The sequence below is a fragment of the Ovis aries genome, chromosome 3 (genome assembly GCF_016772045.2).
Source record: "Ovis aries strain OAR_USU_Benz2616 breed Rambouillet chromosome 3, ARS-UI_Ramb_v3.0, whole genome shotgun sequence".
Classification (NCBI taxonomy): domain Eukaryota; kingdom Metazoa; phylum Chordata; class Mammalia; order Artiodactyla; family Bovidae; genus Ovis; species Ovis aries.
In genome coordinates, this window is record NC_056056.1 from 541,067 (window position 1) to 566,012 (window position 24,946).

Consider the following 24,946-nt stretch of genomic DNA (forward strand, 5'->3'; position numbering starts at 1 on the left):
TGAGGTTGTTGCCATTTCCCTTGGCAACCTTGATTCCAGCCTGTGATTCATCCAGTCCAGCATTTTGCATGAGGTGCTCTCCACACAAATCGGACGGGCAGGCGGACAGTAACACAGCCTCGAGGCACTCCTCCCCCGATTGTGAGCCCGTCTGTCGTTCCGTGTCTAGCTCTGCTCCTTTCTGACCTGCACACAGGCTTCTCAGGAGACGAGTAAGACGGTCTGCTATTCCAGCTTTAAAGACTTTTCCACAGTTCCCTGTGATGCACACGGTCAAAGGCTTTAGTGTAGTTAGTGGAGCAGAAGTAGATGGTGTTTTGGAACGCCCTTGCTTTCTCCGTGATCCAAAGAATGTTGGTAATTTGATCTCTGGTTCTTCTGCCTTTTCTAAACCCAGCTTGTCCATCTGGAAGTTCTCATTTCACATACTGCTGCAGCCTAGCTTGAAGGATTTTGAGCATAATCTTATTAGCATGTGTAAGAGCAGAAATCAAAAGAATGTGGAAACCAAAAAAAAAAAAAAGAAGAAAGAAAGAAAAAATTGTGAAACAAAATAAAATTGATAGACCTCTAGCAACAGCAACGGCAAAAGCAATGGCAGGCCCAAAGACAGTATCAGGAGTGAAAGAGGCCTGTCACTACAAACAGGGCAAGCAGATAGGAAAGGAAGGCTCTGGGTGATTCTTTTGACACAAAGTCAATAACTGGAGTGACGTGGACCAAGTCCTCAAAAGCCACAAACTACCTAAACCCACGCATCACGAACTGGATAGCTTGAATAGCCTTATCACCACTAAAGAAACTGAGTCTGCAATTAAGTATCTTCTGAAAAGGCAAGTCTCAGATGGTTTCACTGGAAATCACACAAAACATTTAAAGACGGAAGACTAGAAATCCCTTCCAGGAGATGAAGGGGGAAGGAACCTTCAGCCCAGCTCTGTGAACATAGCTGCAGAAATCCTCCAGGTACACTCACTGTTCTGCTCTGTGGAGTCGCTGCAAGCCCCAAGTCAGCCAACACTGAACCACTGCTCCCGGGGGAAAGACAGGCTCAGATTCCCGAAAGCACAAAAGTACAAACAGATGGCTCGAAACTGACCGTGAAAAGGACACTTGTTTGCAGCGGGAGCTGAAACAGAAGGTAGCGTCGCCTTGTTGAACCCCGGCTGAGGACGCGCGGGTCGACTCACTCACGTGTCCACTGCTCCGCCCGTGCCCACAAATGCCCACTGAGGCGATTACAAAAGCAGTTTGAGGTTGTAGGCAAAATTGCAAGTACAAAATCCTCAAATAATGAGACCCGACTGTGTTAGTAAACAAAATCCAGTAATATAAAAAGAAAATACTGCACCACAGCCAAGTGACGTTCATCCCAGCTCAGTAGCCAAGAAAATCAACGCAATCCACCACACCATGCTCAAAGAAGAAAAGTCACAGGAACGTACGAATGGATGAAGACAAGCCCGTGATGAAGCACAGAGCCCCTTCGGGATGAAAACTGGCAAAGGAGACCCCTGCAACTAACGCCGTGCCTCAGGGCGCTTCCGGCTGGGAAGCGGCTCCCGCCTCCACGCAGCGCGGTCGGCGAGCAAGGGCAGGAAGAGGGGCGCTCGAGGGCGGAGGCGCCGCTGCCCGCTGCCCGCTGCCCGCGTCCATGCCTGCCACGCCTCAGGGAGCCACAGACCCCTGTGACCAGCAGGTGGGCTTGGAGAGGCGCTGGATGCGAGGTGCACCGCAAAACCAACTGCATCTACCCACCGCCGGTAAATGATTAAAAACTGAATTTTAAAAGGTACCGTTTACGTAAAACACAGGCTCCCCACAAAGATGGAATGCTTTGGTGTAGACCTAACAAAACGTGCTGGATCGGTATTCTGAACACTAGGAAAATGCTGATGAGACCCTAAATAGAGAGAAGATAAACTGTGCTCGAGGATTGAAAGGCTCAAAATTGTAAAGATACCAATTTTCCACAAAGTGATCATAGATGTTTCGCATAACACCAATGAAAGTTCCAGATTGTTTTGTACTTAATGAGGGGCTGACTATAAAGTTTACATGGAAGGGCGTAGGAACTACATGTTTCTTCTTTCAAGCATGTAGAATGTTTATTTCCATCCTACTACCTCCAAAAGAGGGGCTTCCCTGACGGCTCAGCGGTAAAGAATCCCCCTGGGAATGCAGGAAGCCCGGGGTGCGATCCCTGGGTTGGGAAGATCCCTTGGAGGAGGAAATGGCAACCTGCTCAGTATTCCTGCCTGATAAATCCCGCGGACAGAGGATCTTGGTGGGCTACAGTCCCTAGGGTTTCAAAGAGTCATACACGGCTGAGGAGTAGGCATGCAGGAACTGGAATAGCTTAAACCATTTTGAAAAAGAAGGTTGAATTTGGAGGACCCAGACCGCACAGTATTGACTGTGGCTGCATAATCGAGGCAGCATGAGGGACGAGAGACACAGAGGAGGAACGGGCCCTCAGCGCAGGGCCGTCTACACGGAGGTGCAGAGTGGTTCACAGAGAAAGGGTGGTTTCCTTAAATTCTATTGAAGTATTGTTGTTTATGATGTTTCACTGGTTTGGATGCTGAGTACTACGCTGTGTTATGTTCACCCTGATAGCTCAGTTGGTAAAGAATCCATCTGCAATGCAGGAGACCCTGGTTCGATTCCTGGGTCAGGAAGATCCCCTGCAGAAGATCCCCTTTTCCATTCTGGCTTATCACAGGATACTGAATATAGCTCCCTGGGGTGCACAGCGGGACCTTGTTGTTCCTCTGTCCTGTAGATAAGAGTTTGCCTCCTCCAACCCCAAACGCCCAGCCCTTCCCTTCCCCCTCTCCCTCCCCGCTTGGCAACCATGGTTCATTTCTGCTTCACAGGTTGATTCGCACCGTGTTTTAGACCCCACACGTGAGTGGGAGCATATGATACTTGTCTTTGCCTTTCTGACTTGCTTCCCCTAGTATGGTGATCGCTAGGTCCGTCCATTTGCTGCGAACGGCATCATTTCCTTCTTTTGGATGCTGGGTGCTACTCTACCGGATACATAGGTATGTGCAGGCACCACAGCTTCTTTGGAAAAGATGGTGCCAGTGCCTCTGCCATCCACACACAGAAGAGGCGGATGTGGCAAAGTCACACCTCTTACAGAGAACGATTCAGAATGGCATCGTTCGACAGGAGACTTAGGGAGAAAGAAGTCTCATGACGGCGGTTAGGCAAAGCGTTCTTGGTAACAACACAAAAAGACCATCCACAAAAGAACACGCTGATAAATTTGACTGCATCAAGAAGTTAAAACTTGCTCTGTGAAATGCACAGCTAAGACAAGGTACAGACTGAGAGAAGGCATTTTGCAAACCTCACACAGGAGAAGGCGCTGCACCTAGAATATATAGAGAGCTCTCTAAACGCAACAGGAAGTAATCGATCAAAAGGCGAGACACTTCGCCAGATGTGGGGAGGCACTCGGCCCCCAGCCCCCTGTGTGAACGGAGGCCGCAGGAGGCCTGACTACACATCGGATCGGCGAAAGGAAAAGCTGTGACGCGAGCGCTAGACCGCTGCAGAGGAACCGCGGAGGAACACGCTCTCAGCTGGAGGTATCCGGCCAGGGCCTTGGATCTGTTTCTCTTCGTTTGCTTGGCTGCGCTGGGCCTCTGTTGCCGCGCGCGGGATCTTCACTTTCGGCGCACAGACTACTCGCTGCCTTAGCTGCCCAGTGGCGTGTGGAACCTTAGTTCCCTGACCAGGGATCAAACCCACGTCCCTGGGGTCCGTGGGAAGTTCTGAGGTGACCCCAGCGGTCAGTCTCCAGGTGGGCAGGGAAGCACAGGTGCCGTGAAGCCTGCGTGTGCTGGCCCACGGCCGCGCCTCGCGGCCGGGGAGCGGGATCCCGCGGCCTCCAGCGCTGGGGGCTCAGCTCCCTGGGGCAGCCCGGCTCCTCGCAGGCCTCGGGAGCTGCCAGGTCTCCCCTCGAGCTGAGGGAAGACTCCCTCACAAGGACAAAACAGCAGCGAGGGGAGCCGAGAGCGGGGGGCTGGGCCGGGCTGTAGGGAGTGCTGGGGGCCCTGGACTCGTTCGTGTGCACAGAGAAGCGGCAGCCTCACTGTACGCGGGGCAGCAGCCTGACCCTCCCCCGCCTGCCTTCCGGCCTTTGGCCTTTGCTCGGGTTGAGTCCTGGGCCTCAGGCCTTTGCAGTCACCTGACTCCGACCTGCCCTTCGCGCAGTCCTGGCGCCGTCCTCTGCTGGGGAAGGGTGGGGTCAGCGGGCAAAGTCCGAGCAGCTCCCAGGAGGGACCCCGCTGGGCGGGGGCCAGGTGGTGACCCTGGGTGGGGGCAGGCGGCAGGGGCCGCCACCTGCCCAGCGGTGACCAGGCTGGGGGGGCGGTGACGGGGGTGGGGTGGCAGCAGGCGGACAGCGCTGGGCAGGTGCCGGAGAGCCAGTGGCCGGTCCAGCTGCCTCCTCGCGGCCTCCCACTGCTCATCGACAGCCCAGGTGAGGGGCGCTCAGGCAGTGGGGGTGTGCACCCAGCTCCTGCCCACCCCCGGGAGCTCAGGGCACTGTGGGCCCTGGAGGTGGGTGTGGGGTGGGGTCCTGGTGTCCCTGGTTCCTGCCCGTCTCTGACGTGGCCTGCGGCTCAGGGACAGAGGCTGGGTCCCGTGGGGACGGCGACTCAGGCAGGTCACCCACCCTCTCTGAGCCTTGGTCTTCCCCCCTTAAAACGGGAACATGACCTCGCTCGGAGGCCCCACTCCCACGCTGGCTGGGGGCCCAGGGCCCAGCGATCGGCCAGGAGGAGGATACCTCCGGGAGCATCTGTGTTCCTGCAGACACGGACGCAGCACAAAGTCCACGACCTCAGGGTCCTGGTGACCTGACCACTTCCTCTGGCAGCGCAGCCGCCGGCCCGAGGCTCCCGGTGACGCCTGTGCCTGGGCCCCACTCAGGGACGTGGGGTGGGGCTGGCGAGGCCTTGGACGCTGAGCCGGTGCTCAGCCCCGGGCGAACCTCACTGCTGGGTCAGCATGGGCCCACTGCCGAGGGTCAGTCGTGGGGGTGGGAAAAATGTCAGAATCAGATCAGAGAGGCGCAAGGTCGGGCTTTTAAACAGAAACCAGGTGCCTCCTCAGCCCTTTGGCAGAGACAACGCACTTCCCAGGACCCTCCTGACCTCGGTCACCAGGCTCCACTCGGGCAGCTTGGCAACAGTGGGATGGCCAGGCAGTTTCCTGTCCCAACCTGGTTCAGGCCTGACCTCAGGGCTCTTAGAAAACGCCCTGGGAGAGGCCTGGGGTGGGGGCTGCAGGGAGGAGCCTGGTAGGTGGGAGAGTTGGGGTCCTGGATCCCTGAGGTCAGTGTGGAGCTGGGAGTCCTGCCCGGTGGGGGATGGGAGGGGAGCGGGGTCCTAGGGGCGGGGAGAGGGGCTCCCAAACAACACCGGGGGGGCTCTCTGGCCCCTGGTGTGACCCCAGCGCCCCCTCCGCGCTGTATGTGGCTGGCTAGCTTGCCGGACCGGGCATCCTGGCGCCTGGCCCCTGCAGCCCGTCTGATGCCATGCACGGGGCGGGCACCCTGGCTCTACAGTGTGGTCCTTGGCCCTGCCCATTGACCAGTAGGAGTGGGCCGCCTGAGCCCCGGGGAGGACGAGAGGCGCTCCAGCCAGCAGAGTCGGGGTGCCCCCCGCGGCCCCACGGGTGCCAGTGCTGCCCCCACCATGGGGCTGACCTGGAAGCAGCGGGTCTTCACGGCTCTGCTGGGCACCGCAGCGGTCTCAGGCCTCACCGCGCTGCTTCTCATCCTGGTGGGGACCATCAACGTCCTCCTGCCTCCAGACACCAAGGTGTGCCCCGGGCGCTCCCGGAGAGGCTGGGCCGGGCCGCGCCTGCCCCCATGCCCTCCTGACCCTGGTGTCACCCCCAGTTTGGGATCGTGTTCGACGCTGGGTCCTCCCACACGTCCCTCTTTGTGTATCAGTGGCCGGCCAACAAGGAGAACGACACGGGCATGGTCAGCCAGGCCCTGGCCTGCCAGGCGGAAGGTCAGTGGACAGTCTGCCAGTGGTGGGCGGGGCTGGGAACTGCTGGCCGCTGCCCGCCTGGGCTCTCAGCTGGTCGGGGCTTTGGGAAGCGGTGGTGCAGGCTGGAGCCATGCAGCAGGGAATCGACCTGAAGGAAAAGGGCTCAGAGAGCTCCGTGGGTCATCCGAGGGGCCCAGCTGGTCAGTGGGTGCTGGGCCAAGGCTCCGGCGCGGGCCTACCTGAGCCTCTCCCCGTGTGCCTCCGACCCCCTCCTCCATCTCCTGTAAGGACGCTGGTCCTCGGGTTTAGGGCCCACCCAGGGAAGCCAGGCCATCTCGTCTTCAGGCCCATAGCTTGATTGCACCTGCAGGGACCTTGTCGCAAACACAGTCCCCTTTGCAGGCTCCGAGAGTGAGGACAGGGACTCGTCTTTGCAGGGCGACCTTTCCACCTCCCTCAGGCCCGCTCAGCTCTGCCAGCCTCGGGGCCTAGGGCCTCACCCTGGGTGCTGTGTTCCAGGGTCTGGAATCTCTTCCTATGCCTCCAACCCTGCACGGGTTGGCGAGAGCCTGCAGGGCTGTCTGGAGGAGGCGCTAGCACTGATCCCAAAGGCCAAGCATCACGAGACACCCATGTTCCTGGGGGCCACTGCCGGCATGCGGCTGCTGAGGTGAAGGGCTGGCGTGGGGTCCACGTGCCCCTGGGGCTGAGGCGCCACCCAGGTCGGTGAACAGGGGCAGCTCCTGCCAACTCTGCCCCACCCTCCCTGTGCAGCCGCAAGAATCGCTCGCAAGCGGAGGACGTCTTTGCTGCGGTCAGACAGGCCCTGGGCCAGTCACCGGTGGACTTCCGGGGCGCAGAGCTCCTGACGGGGCAGGATGAAGGCGCCTTTGGTTGGATCACCATCAACTACGTCCTGGGCCTGCTGGTGAAGGTGCCACAGGGCGGCCCCAGGGCGGGAGGGCGTGGGGGGAGGGGCCGTGGCCCGTGCGGCCGGGCCGGGACTCAGTGCCCCCCGTCTGTGCCCAGTACTCCTTCTCTGGAGAATGGATCCGGCCCCTGGAGGAGACGCTGGTGGGCGCCCTGGACATGGGTGGGGCCTCCACCCAGATTACCTTTGTACCCGGAGGCCCCATCCTGGACAAGACCACCCAGGCCACCTTCCGCCTCTACGGTGCCGACCACACCGTCTACACCCACAGCTACCTCTGCTTCGGGCGCGACCAGGCGCTGAGCAGGCTGCTGGCAGAGCTGCTGCAGGTGGGCTTGCGTCCTGGGGGGAGGGCGGGGGCCCAGCCAGGCTGGGGCTCCGAGCGGATCTGTCCTCCTGCAGGCCAGCCCGGGCCTCCTGGTCCGTCACCCCTGCTACCACAGCGGCTACCGGGGCACGCTGGCCCTGGCGCCCCTGTACGAGTCGCCCTGTGTCCCGGCGGCGCCCCCGGGCCTCAGCCAGAACCTCACCGTGGAGGGCACGGGGAACCCCGGGGCCTGTGTCGAGGCCCTCCGGAAGCTCTTCAACTTTTCCAGCTGTGACGGCCGAGAAGACTGTGCCTTCGCCGGGGTCTACCAGCCCCCCGTGCAGGGCCAGTTCTACGTGAGCCCCCTGAGCCTGCCCTCGGGGCCCAGCTTCCTCCTGGAGGCTAAGGGTCCCAACCCCCGGCGCCCTTGGGGAGCCTGGGACCCCGGGTGGGGAGGGTTAGGGCTGAGCCCGGCTCACCCTGGGCCCCGCCCACAAGGGCACGTGGCCCCACCCACAGGCTTTCTCCAGCTTCTACTACACCTTCCACTTCCTGAACCTCACCTCCAAGCCGTCGCTGAGCGAGGCCAACGCCACCGTCTGGCAGTTCTGCCGGCGGCCCTGGAAGCTGGTGGGGGCCCTGGGCTGCAGACGCACCAAGGGGGGCGGGGGCGCCTCAAGCGGGACCTTCCCGGGGCGGGGGTGGGCGGGGGGGGTCAGGAGAGGGGCTCACTGGGCTCCTGGCCCCCAGGTGGAGGAGAGCGCGCCCGCGGACCAGGACCCCTGGCTGCGGGACTACTGTGCTTCGGGCCTGTACTTCCTCACACTCCTGGTCGAGGGCTACGGGTTCAGTGAGGAGACCTGGGGAGGCATCGAGTTCCGCCAGCAGGTGCCAGCTGGGGGGTCTGGGGGGCCAGGGAGGGGCGGGGCTCCAGGGCCGAAGCCCCGTGGCCCTGACCCAAGCCCGGGCCGGGGTGTGGCCCGCAGGCCGGCGGCACTGACATCGGCTGGACGCTGGGCTACATGCTGAACCTGACCAACCTGATCCCAGCTGAGGTGCCCGCCCAGCGGCGGGCGCAGAGCTTCGGCGTCTGGACGGCCGGGGTCGTCTTCCTGGTGCTGACACTCGCGGCCACACTGGGGGCCGTGGGGGTGCAGCTCTTCTGGATCCAGGACTAGGCCAGCGGCCCCCGACGCCGGCTGCCGAGGCCCAGAGCCCAGCCTGGCCACCTGGGCTGGCCCGTCCCCGTCAGGAGCCTCGGCCCTCGGCCCGGGGGCTCTGGCCGGCCATGAGATGGCCCCCTTCTCCCTCCGGGGTCGCCCTGGCTGTGGGGGCTGTGGGGGCCCCGACCACAGCCCCGCGCTCCCGGCACCCCAGCCTGTTTCCCGGGACCCTCTGCACAGAAGCCGGGCGTCGGGACCCGTGCGGCACCTGGACTGCTGGTGGGAGACGGGCATAGGGCCAGCTCGGGCCTGGGGCGGGGGTGCCTGCCGGAGCCAGAGGAGCCCGCGCTTCGTGGGGGCTTGGCTGTGGGCCATGGGGTCTCCGGCAGAGCCGGTGTCCAGCTCCGTGGGGTTCTCCCGAGCGGTCCACCCGCACCCCTGGAAGCCCGGTCAGGCTGAGACAGGTCGCACGTGGGAGGCAGATGCCTTTATTAAACCCTCCTCGCCACAGCCTCCTCCGCCGAGCTGCTCAGGCGCGCCGCGCGGCCGGGACAGTGAAGCTCTTGGGGAAGATGCCGGTGCGGCCATCACAGTGGCCCTCCAGCCAGGCCTGGTCCACTGCGGGCGTCGGGTCGTTACTGCGTCTGCGCGCAGACCCCGGCCGGGCACCCCCCAGCCCGGGCAGCGCGGGCGCTACCTTCGCACAGGACGTCCACAGTGTCTCCTGGCTGCAAGGCCAGATCCTCGGGCCTCTGGGCAGAGTAGACGTGCTGGGCCACCACCTGGTAGAGGACCGGCCGGCCGCCCACTCCCTGCGGCAGGGCGAGGGCTGGAGGGTGAGCTCAGCCCCGGGAGAAGGGCCGGCCGCCCCCTGAGCCCACCCCGCTCACCCGGCACTGCAGGTGCAGACCCCCAGGGCCGGCCGCGTCCCGCCAGGCCCTCCGCAGCGCCTCCTCCCCAGAAAGGGGCACCCAGCGCCCGTCCTCGCTGGGGTCTTGGTAGCTGCAAAGAGACACCTCAGAGGGGGCCGCGTGGGCGAGGGGCTTCGGGGGTACTAGCCTCTGATGGGCCCAGCCCTCCTGCAGGGCAAGGCCGAGAGGTGGCCATCCCGGAGGCCCCTTCCCGCCCCGCCACGCCGTCCCAGCCCACCTGAGCTGGGCACGCTGGGCGTGGGGGGGCAGGGCCTCGCTCATCAGGGCCCGCAGCCTGGACAGGTCAGCTCCCCTCGGGGCCGTCAGGCTCAGGGTGAGAACGCACTGCACGGTGACGGTCGCCAAGGACTCAGGGTCCCCCGGAGCTGCTCCCTGGGTGCAGGAGAACAGTGGCTGGGCCCCAAGGCCCCAGGTCCGGCCGGGGTGGGCTTCAGGCCCAGGGGGAAGGGCAGGGGCGGAGTGGGGGGCGGGGGCCACGGACTTGGGAGGCTTCCTCAGCTGGATCGGAGCGGGGCCTGGCCTCGGGGCCCTCACGTCCCTGGGGAGTGGGGGTGACGTGACAGCTGCTGGCTCTTACCCCTGCGCCGGTGGGCTCCTCGGAGGAGCCAGGGCTGGGCTCCCCAGCTGCCAGCAGCCCTGCAGGGAGAAAGGAGGGGGGAGCCAGGGAGCCAGGTGACTGCTGTCCTCTGAGGGGAGCCAGTCAGAATAGGGGCTGCTGGCACCCTGCTCCCGGGAACCACAAGGTCACCAGCTTCCGCTGTGGAGGACCCAGCAGCTCCCAGCACTCCCCACAGACGCCTGCCTGGGCCCTGAGAACACCCCGCCCCCCAGGGGGCCCTCACAGCCCGCCCCGCACGGGGCCTCACCTGGAGGAGCCTGCTGGCCAGCGTCCTCCCCGTGGGCACTCTGCAAGGAAAGCCACAAGCTGGGGCTCTGCTGGGCCTCAGGTCCGGGCAGAGGGTGGGGGCGGGGGATCTGCTGGGCCCAGCAGACCGGGGGGTGAGGGGCACAGCCTGCAAGATGGCCCGGCTGGGCAGGAGGCCACCAGCCCAGCCCTGCCACGGGTAAATCTGGAGCATGAACCAGATCCCTGTGACCGGAGATGACAGACCGGCCGCCGTGCCTGTGGGCGCGGAGCTGTCTTCCCCTGGCCCACCAGGAGGTGGCAGCTGCAGCTGAGACCAGCCCGGGAGGCTGGGGCTGAAGCCAGGGACCCGCTGGACATCACTCTGCGTCAGGGCCGCAAGCCTTGGGCATGCTGCGGGCGGGACGACACAGAGCCCCCAGCCCAGGCCGCCTGACCCACGGATGGAGACCCCGACTTCAGGATGGGTTAAGTGGGCTGTTTGCACATGAAGCATTAGGATTTACCGGCTGCTGGAAGCAGTCAGGGAGCTGCTGCCGTTCCGTCTGGAAGGCCTAGCGCTCAGCACAGCAGTGATGAACCGACGGCTTTCAAGAGCACTGATCAGCCCAGCGAGTGAGCCGGGCCTCAGTGGATGAGGAGGGGGAAGGACCATCTCGTTCTCACCCGAGCCCCTTGATAACGTGAATGTGCGAGGCTGCTTTCTCTGTGGTTAACTCTAACTTCCTCACAGCGGCCTCACGGCCCCTGGCATGCCACCCCTCAAGGCACACCTGCCCAGCACACCTGCCCTGAGAAGCCTGAGCCAACCCCTCCTCAGCTGCACGCAGCCCCTGGGGCATCTCGGAGAGTCCCGCGTCCAGCAAGGAAGGCCGGGCGCCCCAGCTGAGGGGCGGAAGCCTCACGGCTCTGAGGCACACACTGCAGCCCCTCCCGGGTCCAGGGTGGGGAGCACCCCCAGCTCCCCGCGGGGCACCTATGAACGTCCGTGTGTCCCTGACTCCTGGCATCTGGTCGCTGCGGCTGGCTCCCACCCGGCCCCTGGCCTGCCTAAGGAAGCCGGAGCCCTGTCCCCAGCAGGTGATGAGGCAAGCTGCCCGGCCTGAGATGCCCCGCTCGGGCTGATCCCCAAGCCCAGCCTGGGGCGGGGGTCTTGCAAATGCTGTGGCCTCTGCCTGCCCCGCCGGGGCTCACCCACCTTGTGGGTAACCAGCGTGCCGTGGTCGTGCTGCCCAGCCTGGCCGGAGCTGACCTCCAGCTCCACGTCAGCGGGTGTCCTGGGGCTGCAGGGGGTGTCAGCTCTGCCGGGGGCAGTGTCACGGGCCCTGGAGGGGAGGGGCCCTCGTTCCCAGGCCTCCCCCACGGGCAAGGCCTCGTGGGGGGTGGGCCTGCAGAGCCCCGAGCTGGAGAGGAGCACCCCACTCAGAGGGCCGCCTGCAAGGCTGCGTCTAATGGCTTTTCCTGCAGCCTGTGGCCAGCTGCACCCCACCGGTGCCTCTGGTGCCCCCCCGGCCTGAGCGGGGGTGGGCTCTCCCCCTGGGGGCAGGATGCGCTCAGGACAGATGGGAGGGCTGACTGAGGTGGGATGCCCCCCACCACACTGGGACCCTGGACAGTCTGGAAAGGGGACAGGCCACACTGGCCCCTGGTCCCTGGCCCTGAGTGGCCGCAGCGGGTCTGCCCAGGAGCTCCAGCATCAGGCCAGGAGGCAGGCCTCGCAGGGCCCCTGCTGATAGGAGAAGTGGAGGCCAACCCCTTCCTACCGTGCAGCAGCCCTGGGCCTGGCTTCACCACGCACGTCCAGAACCTGTGGGCACAGACAGCTCCTGCTCAGGACGCAGACCCCCAGGAGCCCCAGGGGCCAGGGGGCAAGGCTGCAGGATTTTCACCGGCTCTCACCAGGATGGGCTACCCCCTAAGTTTAGATCGGAGGGACATGGGGAGCCCCGGGGAGAGTTCAGGCACCCCTAAGGGTAAAGAATCCAGGAGGCCTGGACCTGCCAACGCCAGAGGAGACACGGGGGGCGGGAGGCGGCTCGCCTACCTGTGGCTGTGGCGGGGCGACCCCGTGTGAGCCGGCGGGGAGGGCGGAGGCCAGCACCTGTGAGCAGCAGCAGGGGCGGCGCCTCAGCGGTGCCCGGCCTGCTGCCCACCTGCACCCCCGAGTCCCCGCCTGCCTGGTGGGCCTGCCGGAGCCTGGCTTATCTGTGTGACTTATTTTCAGTACTGCTTTTAGAAGGTTCTTATTTCGTAGCAACAGCCACATCCTGCGGCAAGGGCTCCGAGTGGGTGGATTAATGCAGCTCAGAAGCACCTCCTCCAGGCAGCCCTCCAGCTAAGACACCCAGTGCCTGGCCCTGGGTGACTGGGGCGTCAAGGGCCCGGGCCACAGCTAGAGACCAGAGTGAGCCTCCCTTTGTGCACAGGGAGCCCTCTTTCCCCACACACCAGCCCAGCCTGGGGCAAGCTGCATCCCATCAGCCGGCGATTTTGCTGGTGCCACTTGCCCGGACCCCGGGCTGGGCAGAGGTGGCCAGGCCAGACCTCCCTGTTCCTCCAGGTTCCTGCCCCCTGAGGCCGAAGTGCAGGGCGAGGTTGAAGCCAGGAGAGCGAGGCTGCGGCTGAGGCAGGCAGGGCTGGGCCGGCTGGGGTGCGCAACGGCTTTCAGTAGCTCCGCCTCCAGGTCCCAGGACTTACCCGTGAGCACTGCTGCCCCGGGAGCCTTGTGCCCCCTCTCACCCCAAGGCCTCGATGGCCCCAGTGCTCCGGACAATGTGAGCTCAACAGGGCCTGGCCGCCCGCCCTGCGGCCTGCTGGAGCCGCTGGCCCCAAGGCCTGGGCCCAAGCAGAGAGAAGCCGCCTCCTTTTACCTTGGCCTTGCCCAGGAAATCCACAGGCTCCAGGTGCTCCACGTGCCGCCTATGGGGCCGGAAGACCTCACCCCTGGGGACCTGCCGAGGCTGCAGGGGGACCTGTTTCTGGAGGGGGCCGGATAGGGGAGCCCTGAGCGCTGGTAGCCGCCCGGAGCCTCAGAGCAGGACGGCCCACTCCCCAACTCTCACGGCCTGTGGGAGTCCCATCCCCCGCAGGGCACACAGGCCCCCCACCTCCAGACTTTTCTTTATCTCATATAGTTAGTCTTGGGGGGCTGGATGGATGTGAGCCCCAAAACTGCAGGCTGTGGGCCTGGCAAGACCCCCCGAGTCAGCTCAGGAGCCTGGCTCCCCTCGCCTGCCCCCCTCGCCTGTCCCTTACCTGCACTTGGCCCAGGGCGATGTCCAGGTCGTTGCGGACCCCTTCCGGCCCCTTGGAGATGGCGTCCCCCAGGCTGCAGGCGGCCTCTGTCCAGAGCCCCAGCTGGCTCTGCACTGCAGCCACATTGAACAGCACCTGAGGGCAGGGGGTGCGGGTGGGGGGCGAGGTGATGGCAGGTCCAGCGTTCCCCTCCCCCGCAGGGCCACCATCTGGCCCCGCACCTGGCCCTGCACTGGTCCAGCCCCTGAGCTGCCCAGACACAGTGGCCCGGGGCTCTTCCAGGTGCCCCCTGGCTCCCGCCCCAGGGTGGGCTCTGCCTGGCTGGTTTCTCTCTGGACCCCCCAGCCAGAGCCAACCAGCCCTCACTGCTTCTCCTCTGCTCTGAACGTCAGGCCGTCTCCCGTCTTCGGAAACATCCGCTCAGCCTTCACGCCTGTCCTGAGTTTGGCCTGACCCCCTCCTGCCCGTGCTGCCCTGTTCCCTGAACCCCCAAGAGTCTGGGGCACTATCTGAGGGGCGCCTCTTGTCCGCCCCTTCCCGCCCGAGCTGGGGGATAGCAGTCAAGTCGTCCAGTGCTGCCGGGAGGACGGAGCGCCGCCCGGGACAGCCCCGTCCCCACGCTCTGCAGGGACTGTGCGCTCCTCGGCCCGCTGCCACGGGTCTGCCCGGGCCACGGATGCCAAGCCCACGCCCCGCCCTACAGGCCAGGGCTGGGGCCTGGCCCACCCTGGTGGGACTCCCCCCATGGCTGACCGACCAGACACTGCAGCTCCCAGAGGCTACAAGGCGGCCTGTTTCTGGGAGCGGTGGGGGAACCTCCCAAGCCTTTCTCTCAGTGCCGGCTACTTCCCAGGAGGCCAGGAATTGAGCCAAGCACCAAGCCCAGGGCAGGGACGCCAGGGCCCACTGCCAGGCCAGCTCCCGCCCTGCCCACCCCGCCACCTCTCGCTGACCTCCAACACTGCCCTCTCCTGCTGGGATTTTGGGGGCCCTCTGGCCAGAGGGAGCACCTCACTTAACTCGGGCCCACCTGCACAGTGACAAGATGACAGGGCCCAGAGGGTGGGGCCAGCCCTGGAAGGACCCCCCGGGCTGCCCGCCCACAGACAGCCCCCAGGGCCCAGCCACACGGCCTCCTGGTGGCCCGCTCCCCGCACACTCACCTCCCAGGCTTGCAGCTTGAACCGCAGGCCCAGCTGGGTGTAGTCAATAGCGGTGTTATCCCTCAGCTGGGCCAGGGTGCGCTGGAAGTCGGACAGGGCCTCCTGGAACCTGTGGGCAGTAGGGGAGCCTGGTGTGGGGGCCCTGGGCGGCCCCAGGGCAAGGGCTCCACCTTGGCCCGGACCCGGCCCCCGCCCCAGCCCCTCCTGCAGCACGGGGGCAGCGGCGGTCGGCAGGCCTCAGCACACGGGGTCCACACAGACGGGCTGTGCAGCATGTGGGCTCCTCCACCTGCACCGCAGGCCCTCTCCTGAACCTCGGGGTGCAGAGTGCCCTGCCTGCTTCCGGGGTCTCCGTCCCACAGGCCTCCCCACCCCGACCCCGGCTGGATGCCCCAACCCCAACCAGGATCCTCATTGCCCCGGGGCAGGCTTCCGGGCTGATGAGAAGGAGGTGACCCCAGAGCCCGCCCACCCTGTGTAGCGCCTTCTGTGGGCGCCGGGCCTGCCCTGCAGCTCTGATTCCTTCTCTGGGAAGGGCCTGGCACAGAGAGCCGCGTGGGCAGAGGACCCCCCGCCAACCCCGCCCAGTCCTGGGATGCACCATTCCTCCAGCCTTGCCCTGGGTTTCCCGAAGGCAGAATGGGCAGAATCATGCCGTCCCTGCAGTCCAGGGGGTAGGAACGGAGGAGGGGAGCCAGCAGAAGCGGTCTGTGACCCTCTTCCAAACAGAGCCCAGGGTCACTGTGCAGCCCGGCGTGGGGACAGAGAGACACGCCCCCACGTGAGCCCGGGGAGAGCTGGCCAGAGGAGGTGACCGTGGGCAGAGAGGAGCACAGGCAGGACTCTGCAGAGACGAAGGGCCGTCAGAGAAGGAAGAGGGCACGTCTGTGTTCACCTCTCCAGCTGGAAGTTGGCCACTCCGCGCTGGAGGAAGCCAACAGCCAAGCAGGCGTCCTTAGTCACCGCCCGGTCAAATGCCTGCGGACAGAAATGTCTGTGAACTGCTCAGGCCTGTAGCCCCGTCACCACCGTGTCACAGATGGGGATGCCCAGCAGTGGGTCAAGGAAGCCCGTCGGCCACATGACCGTCACCTGTAAGAGAAAGCCTCCCTCGCCTGCCCAGGGGCCTCTGGGTCCAAGGGGCGCAGGCGTCACGGCTTCAACGCAAACCTGCCTGGGCTCCCCAGGTGTTTTCTGATGGCTGCTCGGGGGTAGTTAGATGGCGGCACAGACCAGCTTGTTAACCACGAGGAGGAGGAAACGCTCCAGCACGTTGATAATAGTTACCTCCACGGAGGGAGTTATGTTAAGACTGTTGTCTCCTTCAAGCCCTAGCTTTGGTGGTTCACACAAAAAGACACACGTTTCATCTATTAGAGTCAGAAGGAAGAACAGCACGAAAGCCTTAATGTGCGTGTGAAGCCCAGCTCTTCCTGAAACTGAACTCAGAAATGATGCCGTCTGTTCCTAAGGACAGCAGCCATCAGGCAGACGCAAGCAAAAGGAGTGCACCCAGCAGCCACCAAGTTAAACACAGGCAACTGGAGGGTGTCACGGCCCCGCTCTAACAAACCTGGCCGAGCGCGGGCTTGTCGAGCTGAGTCTGACCGAGGCTGAGGGTCAGCACTCGGGCACTGATGTGGCCGCTCAGCACAAGGGAAACCCTTTTATCCTGCCACATAGAGTGGCCAGATAGGAGCTTTTGGGGGGCTCCTGCCAGAGACGGAGCCCCAGCTCCCCTCACCCTGTCCAAGTCAGCTTTATTGATTGTAGCCGTTCCATTTGCTTTTTAAATTTTTCCAACAAACATGCCTCTGCTACTCCATCTCCGATTAGGGTGGAGGAGAATTTAACGTGCACACCCTTGGCCTGGAACCTCTGTCCCCTCTTTCTGATTAAATCGAGGTTTAGGGGAGGTAGTGACTGGACTGGCATCATTCCACTGACCCCGTGGTGTCCAGGGGTGACATCCCCATTGCTGGATAACATTTTAACACTGACATTGCTGCTGAGATAACTGTAGATTCGAACACATATGTGAGGAACAACAGGGCATGCCCCTTGGACGTGTTTTCGGTTGACGTCGCCGTTGGCCTGGACAACGCGGGAACCTGGCTCTTTCTGGGGGCCCTTGGGGACCCAAGCAGTGAGCAGGGTGCTACTGCTTTTTGTCATCACCCATGGGATGTGCACCACTGTGATGAACCTGGAGGCTTGAAGGGCAGGGATGGCCCTGCCAGGCCCTCAGCAGAGGCAGGTGTGTGTGTGTGCCCGTGCATACATCTGGCTCTTGGTTCTGCTTTGGGGAGTGGGTGGGGGACAGGTGAGCACACGGATCTGGGGTTTAGGCCCCCAACCAGAGTCTGTCTCCTGGCCATCGCCACGGGCACCCGTGGCAACCCTCCGGCCCCATCCAGCCTCGAGCCTCTGTAGGCACCTTAGCACCTCCATCAAGAGCACCTGAGCCAGGGCTCACTTGGCCTTTCCACAGGACCGCAGAGCAGGGCAAACGGCCCCCACAAGTGGAGGCTGTGCTGGAGCCTTGCGACCCCATCCTGGCCCTGACGCAGCTCCACAGGGTCCCCCCGGACACACACAGGTCCCACCTGCTTAGGTGTTCGCTGCAGCAGAACGCTGGGGTGGGGGGAGTCTCCGGGTGGCCATCAGGGAAGAAGGGTGGGGGCCTTGGGCTCGCCCCTGCAGCTATCGCACCACGCATTGCCACCCCACCCCTCCAGCCCCCGCCACCAGGAGCAGAGAGCTGCATCCCCTGAGGTGAGGCCTCTGCGACAAAGCCTGGGGTCCCCCTGGCTCACCCGCAGCGCGGCCTCCGGGTCTCCGGCCAGCAGGTGCACGCAGCCCACGTTGAAGCTCACCCTGGCGGGCGGCTCCGAGACGCTCGAGAAGAGGCGCAGGGCGCAGTCCCAGTCCCCGCGCGCCACAGCCTGCGCGCCCTGGTGCCAGTCGCGCAGCAGGTCCCCGAGCGAGGCCATGGCGGAATGGACCTCGTCTGGCCCACGCGGAAGTCGGCGCTTCCCGGCCGGATCGCGGGAGGCGCAGGGGGCGGCCGTGACGGTCTTGCCGCAGGGGTGCTGGGGGAGAGGACCGCGGGGCCGGGGCCCCGGAATCCGGAGACCAGCGCGGGCCGAGGGAGCCCTTCGAGGCGGACAGAAGGGGCGAGGGCACCTCCGGCGCCAGGTACCAGGTGCGGGCGGGGCGGAGCGCGGAGCGCCAGGTGCCTCAGGTGCGCCGGGAAGGCCCGCAAGCCCCGCCCCGCAAGCCCCGCCCCGCCTGACCACGCCCCCACCGGAGGCCCCGCCCCGCCCCGAGTCGGCCCCGCCCCTCTGGACTTCCGCCCCGAGCTCCCGCGCCGGCGCTCTCCCGCCGCCGCTGCCGGCTCGGAGTCGGCTTCGGTGCGCTGGGGAAAACCATCCGGGCCCGCCTCTGGCGCCGCTGCCGCGGCCGCGCCAAGGTTCCGGGCGGCCCCTGCCGTGTCAGGTAAGGGGCCCCGCGGCCGGGCCGTGAAGCGGTGCCGGGGGCCTCGCGGGCCGGCGCTGGAGGCGGGCGCCGCTGGGAGGGCCCGGCGGCGGGTCTCCCGTGGGCCCCGGGTCGGCGCCGGAGGGGCGGCTGGGGGCGCGGCGCGGACGTTGGCCGCGGCCCCGGGCCGACGACCCTGGGGGGGCGTCTGTCAGGCCCTCAGCCCGCCGGGCGCGGCCCGAGACGCTCGAGCCCGGCCCGCGTCGGTGCCGCGCCGTGAACCCCGGAAGCCCCTTCCTCCCCGCCGCGAGAGCGGGAGCCTCCAGGGCCGTGCGCCCGCCCTGGGCTGACGCGGGCCGCCCTGCGGCGCTGGGGCTCTGTCCCGGCGGCGCCCTCTGCGTCCCGCGCGGCCCACTCTCAGCCCCGCGGTGCCCCAGGGCCTTCGCAGAGGGCGGCCGGCGAGGAGGACGCGCCCCTGCAGCTGCGGGGGCTGCATCTGCCTGAGGCGCCCGCGGGCTGGGGGAGCCGCAGCGGCCCTCCTCCTCGGGGGACCTGTCTTGGCTCTTTCGGCCTTCAGCTGACGGGATGAGGTCCACCCATGCCACGGGGGGTCTGCTTTCTATCGCTTTGTCCACTGTTTTAAATGTTGATCTCATCTGAAAGATGCTTTCACTGCAACATGTGACTCTGACCAAACACCTGGGCACCGCGGCCTTTCGAAGCTGACGCAGAAATGTTACCGTCAATGCAGGAAGCCTGGAAACTCTCCCGGACACAGGCTCTGCCCTTATGCCCGAGCATCCTCCAGGGTCTGGGGAGGTGTGTGTCCTGGGCGGCTGGCAGAGAGCCACCTGCCTCCGATCTGGGCACCCTCCCTGCTCAGTTGGGGCTGTGACTCTGCTTCCTTCCCTGAGGACAACAGTTGCTGAGGACAAGCCAGCCTGGCTGTGAGACGATTCTTGTCAACTGGGAAGGCCTCCTGGGCCGTGCAACCCCGAGGAGGCTGCTCTCTCACCAGTGGGGCGCTGAGGTTCCCAAACTGCTGGCCTGGAGGTGGGCAGAGCCCCCACCTCTCACGTACTCCTCTCCTCCCCGAATTCCCGTGTGGACGCTCCCTTCCTCAGACCAGACCTCCTGGCCCCCGGCCTCCCACAGCCCTGCTACGGGTCCTCAGGAACCTCGCAGCCCTGAGGATTTCTGAGCTCAGCTGCGCCCTCCCACCTGCCCACTTGGGCCTCGTTTTTCCTGCAGCCCCCTACCCACACCCATCCTTACAGCTCGTGCCCTCTACCCACAAACCCCCACCCACCAGTTCAGTTCACTTCAGTTGCTCAGTCGTGTCTGACTCTCTGCAACCCCATGGACTGCAGCACGCCAGGCCTCCCTGTCCATCACCAACTCCCGGAGCTTGCTCAAACTCATGTCCATCAAGTCGGTGATGCCATCCGACCATCTTTTCCTCTGTCATCCCCTTCTCCTCCTGCCCTCAATCTTTCCCAGAACCAGGGTCTTTTCCAATGAGTCAGTTCTTCACGTCAGGTGGCCAAAGTATTGGAGTTTCAGCTTCAGCATCAGTCCTTTCAATGAATATTCAGGACTGATTTCCTTTAGGATTAACTGGTTTGCTCTCCTTGCCGGCCAAGGGACTCTCAAGAGTCTTCTCCAACACCACAATTCAAAAGCATCAATTCTTCAGTGCTCACCTTTATAGTCCAACTCTCACATCCATACGTGACCACTGGAAGAACCATAGCTTTGACTAGACGGACCTTTGTTGGCAAAGTAATGTCTCTGTTGCCAAAGTAATATGCTGTCTAGGTTGGTCATAACTTTTCTTCCAAGGAGTGCCCCCCAAACTCTTGTCCAGCCCCTGGTCCCTCTGTCTGGGCAGGAGAAGCCTGGCCCCGCTGGCCTGTCTCTGTCCACAGTGGCCGCGAGCCTCAAGTGGGTCACGTGGCTCCTGCCCTGATGGCTCGCCCTCCCTGGCCCCTCCCTGGGCCCAGTGCCTTCCCTTCCCTCCTTGGCCTCACCTCCACCCATCCTGCCTCCCAGCTGGAAGGGGTCCCCGGCGCCTGCGCCCCAGATCTGCCTCCTCCCTCGGAGCACTGCCCTGTCCCCAGGATGTCTCCCTGGGGTGCCCCCCCAGGTGTCATTTCCCCTCTATGCAGACGTCCTGTGTTTCTTCCCACCTGAACAGAAGGCCCCCGCCCTCAGCCCCCGCGTCTCCTTGCTCCTTTACAGCCAGACTCCTTTTGAGAGTCGGCAGGACCCAGCGTCTCCATCTCCCTTGCCGGGCGCTTTTAGGTACTGAGATGCGCTTCACAAATCAGAAAGCTCGCTGTTGAATGTGCAATTCCATGCTTTTGTCAGATTCACAGAGCTGGGCCACCGTCGCCCCACGCATGCCCCGCTGCAGCCCCCCGCCCCGCCCCCATCATCCCTGCCCCCGGCGACCCGCCGTCCAGTGTCTGGGTTCACCTCTTCTGGACCATTCGTATGAACAGAGTCACAAAGCGTGTAGGTTTCTATCTGGCATCTTCCCCTCAGCATCGTGCTTGAGGTCTGCACACGTCGCAGGAGGGTCAGGGCTTCGTTCCTTTTCAGGCTGAGTCACTTCCGCTGTGTGGATGGACCCATTTTGTTGATCAAACGGACCCCCGCGGGGGCGCCTGGCACCTGTGAGTCGCGCTTGTGTGCGGGTGTTTCTGCAGCCTTGTGCTCTTGGGTGCACGCCCAGGAGAGGCGTTGCTGGGTCAGGCGCTCCCTCGGCGCAGCTCTTTGACCATCTTTCCATAATGCTTCTTATTCTTGATCCTGCCGGGGTGCCACCCAAACTCCTGCCGGGGTGTCTGGCGGCCTCCTCGTGACCCCTCCCCCCTCGGCGCCTGGCCTCTGGGACACATATCCTTTGGGTCTCCTGTATTCCCTGCCCCTTCCACCTCCTCTGGGCACCTGCTCCCCCAGGTCCCATGAATTACCCTCTGGCTGTCCTCTGTGCCCACTAATCTTGTGTTTTTCTATTTTCACAATAAAAGAATGAGAAAAGGGACTTCCCTGGCAGTCCAGCGGTTAAGACTCCACATGTCCAATGCAGCGAGCACAGGTTCAGTCCCTGTTCGGGGAACTAAAATCCCACATACCCTGAGGCACGGCCCCCAAAAATAAAGATGAAAGAGGTACCATTGCTGTGCCTGCCCCTGTGGTACTGTAGCTCTGCCCCCTGGTGGCCCAGAGCTGGAAGCAGCCTAGGTGCCCCTCGGGGGTGCTGGCCAAGCAGCGCCTGCGTCCACCACAGGAGCCCACTCTGCGAAAGGGTCGGGCACTGGGCACTCACAGCGACGCGTGTGTGTCTCAGGGGAGTGTGCCAAGTGAGCGCAGACGCACAGAGGCCAGACTGTGTGGTTCCATCCGTGCAACTTGCCTGAAGTGACAGGCGACGTGAGCAGAGATGCGCCCAGCACTGCCGGGGCCGCTCGCAGTCAGGGCCTCGGGGCGACTGCAGGGGCCAGCGAGGGCTCTCCTCCAACCCACACGGCGCCCTGCTTGGGATCTGGGGTGAAACATAGATGCGACGTCTCTTTATTATTTCTTACAAGTTATCTCGAAATGAAATGTTTAATTAAAAAATCCTTAAGAAGAGCTCAATTACAAGTTTTTCTGTTTTACAGATACCCTGAAAGTTGGAGTGATTCAGTGACCTCTAAGGTTCTTCCAGCTCTGAAGAAGGTGGTTCGGAAACACTTCGTTGTGTCTGAGCTGAAATCTACTCCCCAGTAGCAGTGGAGGCGTTGGGAGCGGCTTCCATCAGGACACTGTTCCAGCTCTGGCTGTGAGAGCTCCCGGCCGCTCACATCAGCAGCGCTGCTGAGACCGTTTGGAGCACACAGCTCACGCGTGAGTGTGTGAGGGAACACACGCTAGAGGGAGCCCAGGAGAGGGAACCGCTTGCTGAGGTAAGGACTCAGCTCAGAGGCCAGCTTAGCGCTGGAACTTGCTTCCCAAGAAACTTAATAGCTGGTTGATTCTGGAGCTCATGGGTCAGTCAGATGGGCAGGAGTTTTGGATATTTGGGAATTGATTTTAGCCCAAGACAAGAGGTTGGGGTTGTTGTTGTTGTTGTTGTTGTCCCCTTTTTAAACAATGGGCACATCCAAGGAAAAAGCCAAATGCCACATAAGATTCTTCTCTCGGAAAATAAATGGAGGCTCACGCGTGACAGAGGCACTTGGTGCCCAAGGTCACCGTGCGGAGCCTGGTCCCCGGGTGTGCCCGCCACACGAGCCCGTGACCCAGTGCTGGGCGGCCACGTTTCCTGGGGGCTCAGCACACCCGCCACTTCCGCCGCTCACGGGGCACCGACCGTGACCCCGGGTACTGAGGGCCCGGCCCGCCCCCGCAGGAAGCCTTGTGGAAGGGAAGGCAGCATGCCGGGAGGGGCGTGCCCAGACGGAGCAGGGCTTCCCGGCCGCGCAGTCTGCACACCAGGCAGCCGTGCTCAAGCGGCTCAGGATTCGTCTCCTGGAGGTTCGGAGCTGAAAGGAGACTATAACCCGGGGAGCTTGGGCTGCGTCTCCAGGGAGCCGGGCGTCGGATGCCCTGGACCTGCAGGTGGCTCCTCACCTGTCTCTGCTCTCACAGACGGAGCCCCTTGTGCAGTTTCAGAGCAGAGGCCACGCCGCTGCTGCTCCCCGGCCAGTTCCCACTGGCAGGCCCCCTGCACAGCTGTGTGGCACCCTGCCCACGACAGCTCTGCGGCCAGGGCGCATCCCCAGGCTGTGCCCCATCTCCAGAGAAGCCAGAATGCGAGGAAGGGGAAGGAAACATGACGTGAACCGGCAGCGATGAACCTGGAGCCAGAAACAGCCTGAAAAGAAGCGTGTGTCACGTGGAACGAACAGAGCAGCAAGCGAGTGCTGCCCCAGACGGGCAGGTGTGGCTTCTGGGGTCCAGAAGGAGGGGCCAGCCTGGGGGCCTCCAGGGAGGAGGAGGGCCACCCAGCGGGAAGAGGACCGTCAGGGCTGTTACCACAAAAGGCAAATCCAAGAAGCCTGCATTTAACCAGAAAGCATTCATCTCTGGTGGAGGGCAAACCAGGCCCCCCCACCCAAAGTCAGAAATAAACAGAAGAAACAGAAGGAAGCAGGCGGAATTAATATAGAGAAAGACTGAGAATGAAATGATGCCGTTTGCAGCGACGTGGATGGACCGAGACGTCATCATACCAGGCAGAGTAGGTCAGAGACAACAGCACGTGACGCCTGTTACAGGTGGAATCTGCAGTGTGGCAGGGATGAAGCTGTCAGTGAAACAGGAGCAGCCTCGCAGATGTAGGTGCCAGACCTGGGATCACCTAAGGGGGAAGGGGGGTATAAGTTAGGGTTCTGAATTAACGGGTACACACAACTCTACATAAAACAGATAAACAACACGGGTCTATTTTCTGTACAGCGCAGAGAACTATATTCAGTATCTTCTCATAATCTGTATTGGAAGAGAATCTGAAAATATATATATAACTGAAGGAAAAAAGAGAAAAGTTAATTAAATACTTAAATCAGGAAGTATAAAATTAGTAAAACCAGAAGCTAGTTCTTTTTTAATTTTTGGCCATGTCGTACAGCTTGAGTCCCAAAGAAAGGCAATGCCAAAGAATGTTCAAACTACCGCACAATTGCACTCATCTCACATGCCAGCAAAGTAATGCTCAAAATTCTCCAAGCCAGGCTTCAACAGTACATGGACAGAGAACTTCCAGATGTTCAAGCTGGACTGAAAAAAGGCAGAGGAACCAGAGATCAAATTGCCAGCCTCTGCTGGATCATAGAAAAAGCAAGAGAATTCCAGAAAAACATCTACTTCTGCTTCCTTGACTATGCTAAAGCCTTTGACTGTGTGGATCAGAACAAACTGTGGGAAAATTCCTAAAAGAGATGGGAATATCAGACCACTTTACCTGCCTCCTGAGAAACCTGTATCCAGGTCAAGAAGCAACAGTTAGAACTGGATATGGAATAGCAGACTGGTTCCAGATTGGGAAAGGAGTATATCAGGCTGTATATTGTCACCCTGCTTATTTAACTTCTATGCAGAGTACATCATGTGAAATGCCAGGCTGGCTGAATCACAAGCTGGAATCAAGATTGCCAGGAGAAATATCAATAACCTCAGATATGCAGATGACACCACCTTATGGCAGAAAGTGAAGAACTAAAGAGCCTCTTGATGAAAGTGAAAGAGGCGAGTGAAAAAGTTGGTTTAAAACTCAACATTAAAAAAATGAAGATCATGGCATCCAGGCCCATCACTTCACGGCAAATAGATGGGGAAACAATGGAAATAGTGACAGACTATTTTGGGGGGCTCCAAAATCACTGTAGATGGTGACTGCAGCCGTGAAATTAAAAGACGCTTGCTCCTTGGAAGAAAAGCTATGACCAACGTAGACAGCATATTAAAAAGCAGAGATACTACTTTGCTGACAAAGGTCCATCTAGTCAAAGCTATGGTTTTTCCAGTAGTCATGTATGGATGTGAGAGTTGGACCATAAGGAAAGCTGAACGCCAAAGAACTGATGCTTTTGAACTGCAATGTAGAAGACTCTTAAGAGTCTGTTGGACTACAAGGAGATCAAACCAGTCAATCCTAAATGAAATCAGTCCTGAATATTCATTGGAAGGACTGATGCTGAAGCTGAAACTCCAATACTTTGGCCACCTGATGCGAAGAACTGACTCATTGAAAAAGACCCTGATGCTAGAAAAACTGAAGGCAGGAGAAGAAGGGAACAACAGAGGATGAGATGGTTGGATGGCATCACCAACTCGATGAACGT

The 24,946-nt window shown here is 62.4% G+C and overlaps 3 protein-coding genes across 44 annotated transcripts in view; 2 read left to right on the plus strand and 1 right to left on the minus strand.

Moving 5' to 3' along the window:
• Positions 1–3,264: 3,264 nt before the first annotated feature.
• NOXA1 (NADPH oxidase activator 1) lies at positions 3,265–17,911 on the minus strand. Of its 7 annotated transcripts, none has more exons than XR_009600065.1 (14): positions 17,453–17,911; positions 15,532–15,614; positions 14,637–14,745; positions 13,474–13,608; positions 13,089–13,196; positions 12,263–12,319; positions 11,982–12,025; positions 11,417–11,543; positions 10,220–10,259; positions 9,835–9,989; positions 9,571–9,725; positions 9,119–9,233; positions 6,521–9,039; positions 3,265–6,394 (listed from the first exon to the last, which is right to left on the minus strand). XR_009600065.1 is itself a non-coding variant. In XM_027966045.3 (14 exons), exons 1-14 carry the CDS (start codon positions 17,627–17,629, stop codon positions 8,951–8,953), a joined length of 1,410 nt encoding a protein of 469 aa, XP_027821846.1. In that variant the 5' UTR covers positions 17,630–17,911; the 3' UTR covers positions 8,890–8,950. The 7 variants fall into 7 exon arrangements, 5 of the variants coding, with proteins under 5 accessions (XP_060269677.1, XP_027821846.1, XP_060269676.1 ...); XR_009600064.1 differs by having other exon boundaries at positions 3,265–6,168; positions 6,260–9,039; XM_027966045.3 differs by lacking the exon at positions 3,265–6,394 and adding an exon at positions 9,312–9,423 and having other exon boundaries at positions 8,890–9,039; positions 9,931–9,989.
• On the plus strand, positions 3,433–8,931 carry ENTPD8 (ectonucleoside triphosphate diphosphohydrolase 8). Of its 5 annotated transcripts, none has more exons than XM_042245353.2 (10): positions 3,433–3,602; positions 5,620–5,843; positions 5,924–6,041; positions 6,540–6,690; positions 6,795–6,954; positions 7,050–7,280; positions 7,354–7,614; positions 7,778–7,888; positions 8,009–8,146; positions 8,245–8,931. In XM_042245353.2, exons 2-10 carry the CDS (start codon positions 5,718–5,720, stop codon positions 8,434–8,436), a joined length of 1,488 nt encoding a protein of 495 aa, XP_042101287.1. In that variant the 5' UTR covers positions 3,433–3,602; positions 5,620–5,717; the 3' UTR covers positions 8,437–8,931. The 5 variants fall into 5 exon arrangements, with proteins under 5 accessions (XP_042101287.1, XP_060269682.1, XP_042101282.1 ...); XM_042245348.2 differs by lacking the exon at positions 3,433–3,602 and adding an exon at positions 4,430–4,498 and having other exon boundaries at positions 5,588–5,843; XM_042245349.2 differs by lacking the exon at positions 3,433–3,602 and adding an exon at positions 4,430–4,498 and having other exon boundaries at positions 5,617–5,843.
• Positions 17,912–18,105: 194 nt separating the features above from the next.
• Positions 18,106–24,946, plus strand: part of EXD3 (exonuclease 3'-5' domain containing 3) — a 77,037-nt gene continuing 70,196 nt past the window's right edge. For 23 of the 32 annotated variants that reach the window (XR_006059034.2, XR_006059033.2, XR_006059035.2 and 20 more), the window contains exons 1-2: positions 18,106–18,134; positions 21,782–22,066. The gene's annotated coding sequence lies outside the window, so the exon portion shown is untranslated. Of the gene's footprint in view, positions 18,135–19,130; positions 19,167–21,781; positions 22,067–24,946 lie in introns of those variants that run through there. The other 9 variants (XM_027966050.2, XM_042245329.1, XM_042245316.1 and 6 more) reach the window with 2 other exon arrangements.

Coding starts and splice junctions, on each gene's coding strand:
- ENTPD8 (XM_042245353.2), top strand. CDS start 5,718: ATGGGGCTGACCTGGAAGCAGCGGGTCTTCACGGCTCTGCTGGGCACC. Junction 6,691..6,794: donor GCCGGCATGCGGCTGCTGAG/GTGAAGGGCTGG, acceptor CTCCCTGTGCAG/CCGCAAGAATCGCTCGCAAG. Junction 6,955..7,049: donor TCCTGGGCCTGCTGGTGAAG/GTGCCACAGGGC, acceptor GTCTGTGCCCAG/TACTCCTTCTCTGGAGAATG.
- NOXA1 (XM_060413692.1), bottom strand. CDS start 17,629: ATGGCCTCGCTCGGGGACCTGCTGCGCGACTGGCACCAGGGCGCGCAG. Junction 13,197..13,473: donor TCGCCCTGGGCCAAGTGCAG/GTAAGGGACAGG, acceptor GGCCCCCTCCAG/AAACAGGTCCCCCTGCAGCC. Junction 11,544..11,981: donor AGGCCCAGGGCTGCTGCACG/GTAGGAAGGGGT, acceptor CCTCCCCTCCAG/GGCCCGTGACACTGCCCCCG.